At 45.3% G+C, this 10628-nt stretch overlaps 1 protein-coding gene across 1 annotated transcript in view; it reads right to left on the bottom strand.

Annotated features, from left to right (window-relative positions):
* Positions 1-239: 239 nt before the first annotated feature.
* Positions 240-10628, bottom strand: part of RIMKLA (ribosomal modification protein rimK like family member A) — a 34242-nt gene continuing 23853 nt past the window's right edge. The window contains exons 4-5 of the mRNA XM_028512849.2: positions 7305-7508; positions 240-4945 (exon numbers count right to left, since the gene is read on the bottom strand). Of these exons, the coding sequence (XP_028368650.1) occupies positions 4437-4945; positions 7305-7508 (713 nt within the window). The 3' untranslated portion in view covers positions 240-4436. The remainder of the gene's footprint in view (positions 4946-7304; positions 7509-10628) is intronic.

The following is a 10628-nucleotide window of genomic DNA, read 5'->3' as shown; positions in this document are numbered from 1 at the left end:
GTTTTAACCCAGAGCAGAGGCTCGGCAGAGGGCGATGGGCAGAGGGAAGGTCCAGGATGGCAGCAAGTGCTAGACGCCGTGGAAGAATAGAGCCTCCCCTGGAAGCATGCTAAATGGATGGCAGCCAGACTGCCTGGGTCCCAGCCTTGCAGCTGACCAGCTAAGTGACCTTGGCTTCTGGGATTTAGATCCCTCAGCTCTAAAATGGGGACTGCACTGGCCTCCAGGGTGCTGTTATCCCTGTTGCCTCAAATCTGGCTCAGCAGGTGACTGAGTGTTGCCTTGGAGCCTCAGCAAACAGGAAACGACAGAGCAAGACTGCTACCTGGTTGGGATGCCAGCACCAGGCCCAGGAGAGTGCCTCATTTTGGCACGGGAACCACACCTGGAGAAGGAAACGGAAAGGCTTGATGGAACATTTTTGTATTCCGCTTTGTGAATTTCAGGAGGGAGAGCTGCAGGGTCCAACCATAGACCTGGAATGGAAGTATAATAGTTTTAAGAAAGGATTAAAATAATGTATTCCTGAGAGGGATGGTCTTTCAGGTGAAACACTTGAAGGCCGTGATCGCATCTGGAGTCTCAAAGGCAGTCAGAAACAGCACCGGGGCTCCTATCAGGCTACAGCAGCAGGTCTCAGAACACCAACTTCAAGGGCAGTGACAAGGATGGCTGTTGTCAGTGCTCTTCCCAAAATGTCTGCACAGACTGACAGCAAATGGAAGCCTCACCTCCAGGGGCAAAAGAAAGTGATATGCTGAAGTGGCTTGTCTTACTGACTTTGGATTCACTCTCTGAAATGACCTTAAACCCGCCCCAGAGAGCTATGGCTCCGGGCTTCCCCACACAGGTGATTCTGGTCCATTCACTTCAGGGAGGGTCAGCTAGGACTTGGACGATCTTGGAAGCACCAGTTACCTGCTTCGATCTCCTTCTGATTTACATTCAGAGTGCTCTCAAGACCAGCAGCTATCAGGCCCTAAAGAAGGAATGAGGCATGTCTGTCCCATTTTAACAGAGGTGGATGGGAACCCATGTGTCCTATTTATGCAGAATAATTTTAATAGACCCCTACCTCTTACCAATATATTTCCATGATTCTTTCATTAAAACAACCCACAGAACAGCCATTTCTTCCTTCTTCCCACTAGAATTCCACATGATCCCAATTCCTTCTCTCTCACTGAAGTGTCATAAAACTACCCCGGACCTTTCTCCTTCTCTTCACCCTGTGCCCAGCTGTCACGGGATGCCCTCTCAGCTGGGAGCCACGAGCCTGTGATTGTGGCACTAGTAGCTTATCATCCACTTATGCTGCTTATCACATCCTAAAGACCGAAAGCCCCAGATTCACATTCTGGCAACCCCAGACCCATCACCAATCAGACAGATAGCATAAAGACATTTTTCCCAATACAGAATCGTATATATTCTGAGTGACTGAGCTATTGGCATTCAAGTTTTGACCAGTTTCAAGATGCTATTACTAGATAATGGGAAGACCGTACACAGACACTGCAAGTTGTTACAGAAGACTGTTAGTTGGTATACAGGAGTCGAGAGTTTTAGGTTAGATACAGCAACACCCAGCCGGCTGCTTGGATACACTGCGAGCCTTACTCCTTCCAGGCTGTGAAGCCTCTGAGAAACTGCATCCTTTTTTTAGGGCCTCTACCACTGTTTAGTGTGCTAATGCCCAGAATTCACGGCCTCTTTCTTCCTGAACTTGGAGGAGGAATGATGAGCAACTGTTATAAAACCAGATGTGGAGGGTATTCCTCCACCACCTCCCATATAATGCAGTCTCATGAATGAATTCCAACTTCAAAGTACCCTCAAAATGTAAGCAGAATGGGCACCTTCCCTACCTGAAGAATTGAAAAACAGAGGCAAAGAGACCACCTGATCGTATGGGTTCAATCGGCTGCTTAAGGGGAGAGCCAGAGCCAGAGCCACAGTCTGGCTCTGGCTCTGTGCCCATGTTCCTCCCAGCAGGCCTTCTGGGCAGCTGGGACAGTGGCCCAGCCGCCTGACTGAGGCGCAGAGTCCACAGCCAGTGCAGAAAACCCTGGAGCGGGGCTGCGGTCCAGCTGTGATCCAGCTTTCTCTGCTTCCAGACAGGGCTAGGTTCCAAGTGACGATGCCAATGACTACAGATGTCACGAGCAGCTGGAAAACGAGTCCCCTTTGACAAATCTGGACGCAGTCTCTAGCTGCTGTGTTCAGGATAGGGCCCATGAGCATGCTTTTAGATAAAGTGAGAAGGCCGGGCTTACACTAAACAGTGAGAATGAGTGAATGCAGCTTCCAGAAGGCTATCACCTGGTTCTGATGCTGACGAAGAAAGCATCTGGCCAAATCCAGAAAGGACAGACCTAGAACTATCCTTCTAAACCTACCCTGAGTGGTAAACGTTAAGATACATGTCTTGACCCATGTAAAGGTGAAGGATTACCATTTCCAACTCTACAGGACACATCACTCGAGTTACAGTTGAGGAGCATGTGCCCTATGCTGGACCGTGTAGTGTGGCATCTCCATCACACGGTACGGAACAGTTTCCAACTGTACAGCCGTTACATGGTGAGGTCTGATTTTAGCCACAGTATTTTAAAAGCCAATTTCTACTTACATGTTTTGTGAAAACAATGGAATTGTTGGACCTTATACATATTTCACATTGACAGTGGAACAAGTACAGGAGTTTACGCCCCCAGATGGGTGTTGCTGCCTTCGAAGTAGTCACCTTGGGAAGATGTGTGTTTAGCCTAGTGAAGCCGGCCTTACTCAGAACATTTCTAGAGCCATCCTTGAAAACTGTCTCCTTAAAAGCTTTCTCAGTGTTGTTAAGTCTTTGTCCCACAAGGGTAGATTTATTTTTCATCCAGTGATTTTTTTTTAACAGCCAGAGCATTAGAAGATAAGTCCGATAAATAAAATGGGTGATGGACTTGGGACCACCTCTGGGGAGGGGTGGTGTAAAAGAAAAGACCTGACTATGAAGTTGTAAGCCCTCTTTCCTTGCATCATTTCAAAGATAACTCCAAACAGGGATTCTGTGTGTTCTTGGCACATGCAACATCGCAGCTCAAGAGGATGGTCTCCCAAGGAAATGACCCTGATTATGGTAGCTCTTGAGTGCGTGTGATTTGGTTAAAAAGGTGGTCTTGCTCATTTCCAGTCATACTTTGTACAGCAGAAGTGGAGCACTCCGCTTCCACGGACGGGAAGGATCATCATCTACTGCTTGAAGAGTTGAAATGAAAAGCACTTGGTGTCATGTCATTATCTAACTCCCCCCAAAATGTGCAATGAGTAAGTCCTGGTACTTGAGTCTCCCCAATTTGGAAAAGTGGGTAAGGACAGGTCTCTGGAACCTGGATTAGACTAGAATATCAAGGGGACTGGACTGTATTTCCAATGGCTGTTTCTACCTAATAAGCCCGCAAAACCAACTCAGACAAAAAAACCCCTCCTACAGCTAAGCAGTACACAAAGCTTCAGTAGAGGAGGGGGAAGATGATTATCTTCCAGTAGCTTTCCATGATATAAACCAATGGCTTCTGGATGACACGGGAAAATTGTCCACTGAAAAGAAAGTCCATGGTGTTTGTTTCTAGTGCATGCTTAAGAAATAAAGTGTGTGGCCACTAGCTCATTAAAGTGCATTTCCAGCTGAGGCCAAAGGCAGCAAAGGTGCAAGAGGCTGCTGGGGCTGGCGTTGGTTGAAGCAGGGTCTGTGAATGTGGAATGGCAAAGAGATTTGTAGAGCGCCCCAGTTACAGAGCAGGACATCTGCCAACCAGTGAAGTTGAAGAACGTTCAATTTTACTTTCAACAAAGTGCTTCATTGAAAATGCTAATGAGGAAGCTCCCTAGAACACCATATCCTGAGTGTCATAGAAATATGGTCAAAACGGTGATTGATGGGGAACAGAGATCCATCCTCTAATTACTATTCGAACTGTGTATTCTCCAAGCATCTCTCTCTCGCACACACACACACAACTCTTAACGAAAAGCACGTAACTGCAGTCACATTCCACCTCTTCTGCACATGCCTCCATCCGGAGGTTGCTTTTGAGGACAGTATTTCCAGGAGCCTTTACGAGTTAATGGACTCTATTGCTAAAAGCCAGAAGCGGCAGCACAGAATCAGCGCCTTAAAATAAGTTGTGATATCCAAGTGCTTGAGCAGACCTCGCTCCAAATTGATCAGCCAGGATGTTGTTCTTGGTGAGTGTTTTTAGATTAGTCTTTGTAAAAACCACAAAGCTAGGCCATTTGCTTAAATCATCGTTAGAAAGAATGCCGAGTGCCCAGATGGGATTTCTAGTTTCTGTGCAAATGAAATCACATTAGCCCAGATTTTATTCATTCAAAACTACTAGGAAAGCAGTAGGATTTGGCTTAGATGCTGCCAGACAAGCAGGAATTCACTTCAGTTTTAATTCAGAAGCAATCCTGTTGTTAATGTTGTAGCTGGGTTCGGGCAGCGTGGGCAGCGTGGGCAGCGTGGGCGGCGGGGGCCCTGATGTGCTCGCGGAGGAACCCCGGACCTCACCCAGTTCAGGCTCGCTCTCACTAGAGGTAGACCCGTTGTTGATGGTGTAGATGCTCTCTGCAACTCCCTGAGCTGACGCACAGCCGTCTGGCTCTTTCTTCTCCCTGGGACTAGACAGTCCTGGGAGGACGGCCATCTTCCCAGTCTGCATATTTGGCAGCAAGGACATGGCATAGTCTGCAATGATCCCGCCCACGTCTAAGTTGCACGCCTGGTCGAAGGCGAGGAAACCGACGTTGGCATTTGCCTCACACACCACAAAGGAGCCATCATCCATGATGAGGAGGTCAATGCCACAGAAGTCCATGCCCAGGATGTTGGACACCTGAATGGCCAGCTGCTTGCCCTGTTCTGTCAGCGGGCACATGACGCCCACGCCACCTGCGGGGGAAGCACAGTCAAGTAGTGATGACATCAGACACTGACGGACAAGTCCAATGACCCTTCGGGGAGGAGAAGGGGGCGTGTTGCGGAGGGGCGGCAGCAGGGCATTTTGACTCCTCAAGGTCTGGGTGGAAATCTGGATGCCCTTTGGGAAGACAATATGGTCGTTTCTTATCTAGAGCCTTAAAAATACTTATGTTCTTTGATCCAGTCATTCCACAGCTAAGGAAATAATCTTATGTATTAGAGAAAAAGCTTGAAGCAGACAGATGTTGATGGCAGTTATTTAAAATACTGAAAAATCATTGTGGCTGGTACACAGGAGGCACTCCATAAATGTTTGTTGATGAATAAACACAAAATTATAATCTAAATATTTCACAATAAGGTAAAACAACATATTTTACAACCATTAGTAATAATGCTCATAGAGTTTGTGATCCCATAGGAAAATGTGTAGGATTAAAGATTGTATAGTGAGCCTTGGCTGGTGTGGCTCAGTGGGTTGAGTGCTGGCCTGTGAACCGAAAGGTCACCAGTTCAATTCCCAGTCAGGGCACATGCCTGCATTGCAGGCCAGGTCCCCAGTTGGGGGCGTGTGAGAGGCAACTGATCTATATCTCTCTCTCACGTTGATGTTTCTAGAAATGGGAGTAAAAGACAGAAAACTGTACCGGAACAACAAAAAGAAAGAAAGAAAGAAAGAAAAGAAAGAAAGGCTGTGCAATGTAACCAAAACTGTCCAAAAGGCTATTACTAGGAAAGAAAGATTCGAAGAAATGATACCAAAATGTTAACATTAGTTCTCTCAAGATAGTGGGATTAATGATAAATATCACTTGACTTTGCTATATTTTCCAAGTTTTTACATTGAGAATGTATTCTCCTTTTATAATTAGAAAAAAAATGATTAAATTATTATTTTTTAAGTAGAGAGAGATGGGGAGGCTTGTGAGACAAAAGCCTATACCAAGGACAGAAAGAGTATCATTGCTCTTATTTGCTAAAAAGCTAAGACCTCAAATTTAATTGCTCCTTCAGTCCCTAGAAAGACTTACAATTTGAATTCTCAGGTCCAATAACTAATGTCTTTACCCTCACACTGTCCTTCCCCCGCCTGTTACACTGTATAAGGGAAAGGCTGTAAAAACAGCTCAGCCGGGAAAGTAACGTGGGTAAATTACGAAACCATGCTGTTCCTTGTTAGAGAATAGATTCTTTAAGGTGACCAAAAAAGACAGAACAATAACATATACTATGGAATGGCACATGATTCTCATGAAAATTAAATGAGATAATATGTTAGGTACTTAGCACTGTGTCCACCTCCAATCGCATCTGCTCCTATCACGCCACTTTATCACAACATCTTACCGTGATTTGTTCTGTGACCTCCTTTACTGGACCACAGTAAAGGCCCTTTACTGGGCCTCCTGTAACCCACAGGCAGACTGTGGGCTTTGATACCTTACCGAGGGAGCAGTTGCTCTGCAAGCTACTGGAGGGTGAGGATTCTCTCACTAGTGGCTACATTCTCATCACCTACCAGTCTGTTCATGGGAACTGCTCAACCAGTTTCAATGAAGGAAAGATGAAAACAATGTCTCAGCCTCCTTCTTAGTCACTAGACTTGGGACACTCATCTGGCAATTTAGGAAACAGTAACTACAGGGTGTTTTTTGTTTTCTCATGTTACCAATATACAAATTCATTCCATGACATTGACAATAGCTTTCTGCCTGGGGAGCAAGACTCCACCGCCTTCCTGGGACATCTTCGTTCACCACCACACAACAAGCTTCATGAACTGGTCCATGGGGTGGGGCTATGCATTTGACCCAGACATAAACTACAGCCTTCTAATATTATACAAATAAGAAAAACAATCTTTATTTGTGCTATAAATAGCAGAATATGCTGTGCCTCCTGCCATTGCCTTAGTTTAGAGCCTTACTATAATCTTGCCCAAGCTGTTATAGCAGCTTCCACACTCGTCTCCTTGCCTCCTGTATTAGGCTTTCAGTCCATCCTCACCCAGATGTCACTTTTTCCTGAACAACTGGACTGCTAAGTCCTAACATAGCACAACAGGACAAGGGTCAAACCGCAGTGTCCTGACACCCCTGGCCCGACCTCTGTCACAGCATATATACCCATCTGTCCCCCTCTTGGACTGCTTACTGCCAGAGGAGAGGGCTTGTTTCTCATTCTTAGCTGTTGACCCTGGCACCGAGCACAGGGTCTGATAAGACGGGAGGGACTGGTACACATTTACTGAATGGGTCCGGACATCCTAATGAAGAATCCCGGTGGCCTCCTGTAACCCACAGGCAGACTCTGGGCTTTGATACCTTACCAAGGGAGCAGTTGCTCTGCATCCGTCCGTCCGTGGAGCAGCGAAGCATCGAGCCTATCACCTGGCCCCCGACCACCACCACCCGGATATCTTTTCCGTGTGACTCCTTCACATACTTCTGGAACAGGTAGGGCACATCATGGCGGATCAGATGACAGATGTCTGAGAGGTGATGCTTATCTCTTGCAAGAAAAACAGCTTTTCCTTTAAGACAAAAGACAAAGAACCAGAGGAGTGAGAGAAGCCTCTGAACCCTGTCCTCACCCTCCCATGCCCTGGCCCCATAGTCATCAATTCCTTCTGAACTTGCCTGACTGTGGCCCATTCTACTTCTCGGCCTAGCCGTTTGCCTCTTCTTGAGTGACTACTGAACCTTATTTTCTCTTCATCTTACTCAGGTCTTCATAATGTTGATGGTCTCCCTCTACCACCAGTCTTTTCAAAATGAAATAATAATGTATTCCAGAAACACAGAGAAGGGATCAAAATAAAATCCTAAGGATCTAGTCAAATCAGTTCCAAAACAGTGAGTTATTAGCATTTCTTATCACCCTGACGATGCAGATTAGGCAGGGTCCACATCTAGCTCATTTTTTAAATCCCCCAAACCTCAGACTGGACTTAATGCACAAAGCAGCCGTCAGTATTCACAGGACATAACTGACTGAACATACGTCACGGGGATTCTGAAATAGATGGAGGGAGATCCAGGAAAGATAACGACAACGCAGCGTGCTTTCCTACTGGGAGGTCTATGAAAAACACTATGGGGTTTCAAAGAGGGAGCCACTGACAGACATCCTTCCTCCTTTTAAATATAAGAAACTAATTATCTGGTGGTACCTATTAATCCTAAAAGGAACGCTCTATATGTTTAGGGCTCTCTTGGGAAAGCATTCCTTTCTGCTCGAATGACCAATGCCTTGGTAATTACCTGGCATCTGCTTTCCATCTGCATATTAGCTAACAGGGGTTCTCGACAGGTTTACTCTGCAAATCTGACATGAGCGTACCCAATCTGAGCATTCTTGTTAACACATTTGGGATGGTTCTCCCAAGATTTACATAACCATCTTAAAAGGAGTGAGACCTTTCTGACGTCTTAATAAGAGGGATGGGCATCTGGCCCTGGTGGCACAAAAGATTGGAAATATGTCTCCAAAACATTGGACACTTGGTACCAGGAGATCAGGCATCTGGCAATTGAGGGCTGGGGCTCAGTCATCGGCACTGGGGGCTCTCTGACAGTAGGTGTGATTTTCAGCAGAGGTGGGAGCTAGAGATAGAGAACTGTTTCTTGGTTCTGGGCACAGAGGTTCTATCATGGAGTTTAGTCTTCCGTTAATACAAGAGCTACAGTGTTAGGGCAAGGAGGACAAAGGAGCAGGGAGTGGGGGAAGGCACTGAGATCAGTTAATAATCTATGATGTGCCAAACACTTTTTTATTGTTTCATTTACACTTCATATGAGCCTTGTGAAGCCATTAGGACCAAGATAGCTCTTTTTATTTTATAAATGAGGAAAATAAGGGTCTACAGATTAGCCACGTTCTCAAAGGCTCAGGCTACACCAGTCACTGTCTTCTTTAGATTTATTTTCATATACTGGAGTCTGAGCACTGCTGGAACTTTGTCTACTCCCTATCCATTTCCCCTAAGAAACTAGCAATAAACAATCTGAAAATCAAATTAAGAGTGCGATTCTATTCACAACAGTATTAAAAGGAATAAATATTTAGGAATACATTGAATCACAGGAATATAATACACACTCAAAACTACAAAACATTTCTGCAGACGTCCCATGTTCAGGGACTGAAATTATTACTAAGACGGCACTACTCTTCAAATTGACTTACAGATTCATTGCATTCTCCACCAAAATTCCAACTTTCTTTTTTGCAGAAATTGACAAGGTAACCCTAAAATTCATATGGAAATGCAAGGGACCCTAAATAGTCCTTGAAAAAGACAAAGTTGGAGGACTCACACTTCCCAACTTCAAAACTTACTGTGAAGTTACAGTAATCAAGACAGCATGGCCTGTGATAAGCACAGACATACAGATCAACGGAACAGAATGGAGAGCTCAGAATAAACCCTCACATACTGTCAGCTGATTTTTGACAAGAGTTCCACGAACACTGAATGGGGAAGAACAGTTTTTTTAACAAATGATACTGGAAAAACTGGATATCCATATGCCACAGAATGAGGTTGGACTTCCACATCACACCATCTACAAAACTGAACTCAAAATGGGTCAAAAACCCAAAGGAAAGGCTAAAACTATAAAACACTTAGAAGGACACATTGGTGTAAATTTGTGTGGCCCTGCATTAGGAAAGCACAAAAATGACATCAAAACCACAAATAACCAAAGGAAAAAATAGACTAGATTTCATCAAAATTAAAAACTTTTGTGCATCAAAGGACACTACCAAGAAAGTGAAAAACATTTGGCTGGGATGGAGGCATTTATTGACATGCTTTGTCTCCTCGCACAACCATAAGAAGGGGTACAATTAACCTCAAAACAAAAAACAACCAGAACTGCCAGAAAATTGAACTGTATCTAAGTCAGACAACTAAGGATTTAAAGAAGAAATATTCATTGAGATGAGGAGGAAGGGCGGCGACAGGAAGCCAGAGTGAATAGGACATGGTGTGGCAGTGGCAAGGTGGCGGTGGCGGCAGCTGTCAGAACCAGCGGTCCCACGTTCCTGTGTAGCAGATAAAAACTGGGAGGGACATCTGGAGAGTGAGTGATCCCAGCCCCAGGCTAGACCATGCAGCCCAGGTCCCAGTGCTGGGAAAATAAAGCCTCATAACTTCTGGCTGTAAAAACCAGTAGGGGTTGAGGGGCAGAAGAAATTGCCGGTCTCTCAAAAGAGTCTGTTTAAAGAGCCCCCATGGTCCTAAAACCTACGCAAACACACCCACTCTGGGAACCACCACCAGAGCAACAGCAAGAGGGGCGCCAGTTGCATAAGGGAGGTGGGTGAAGTGACTGGAAACAGGGCAAGGGCCCAGCAAGCAGCATTGTTCTCTCTCCAATCCCTCCTCCACATATTGCACCACAAAGCAGTGAAGCAGGTTATCCCTCTCTGGCAAATACCTAAAGATTCACCCCTTAAAATGTAGCATGTCAGCCAAGACAGGAATAAAAACAGCTCTACCTAATGCACAGAAGCAAACACAGGGAGGCTGCCAAATTGAGGAGACAAAGAAATATTGCCCAAATGAAAGAACAGATCAAAACTCCAGAAAATGAACTATGTGAAATGGAGATAACCAACCTATAAGATGCAGAGTTCCAAACGC

Source organism: Phyllostomus discolor, chromosome 5 (assembly GCF_004126475.2).
Source record: "Phyllostomus discolor isolate MPI-MPIP mPhyDis1 chromosome 5, mPhyDis1.pri.v3, whole genome shotgun sequence".
In the NCBI taxonomy this organism is placed as follows: Eukaryota; Metazoa; Chordata; class Mammalia; order Chiroptera; family Phyllostomidae; genus Phyllostomus; species Phyllostomus discolor.
This window is presented reverse-complemented; position numbering and strand designations above follow the sequence as displayed.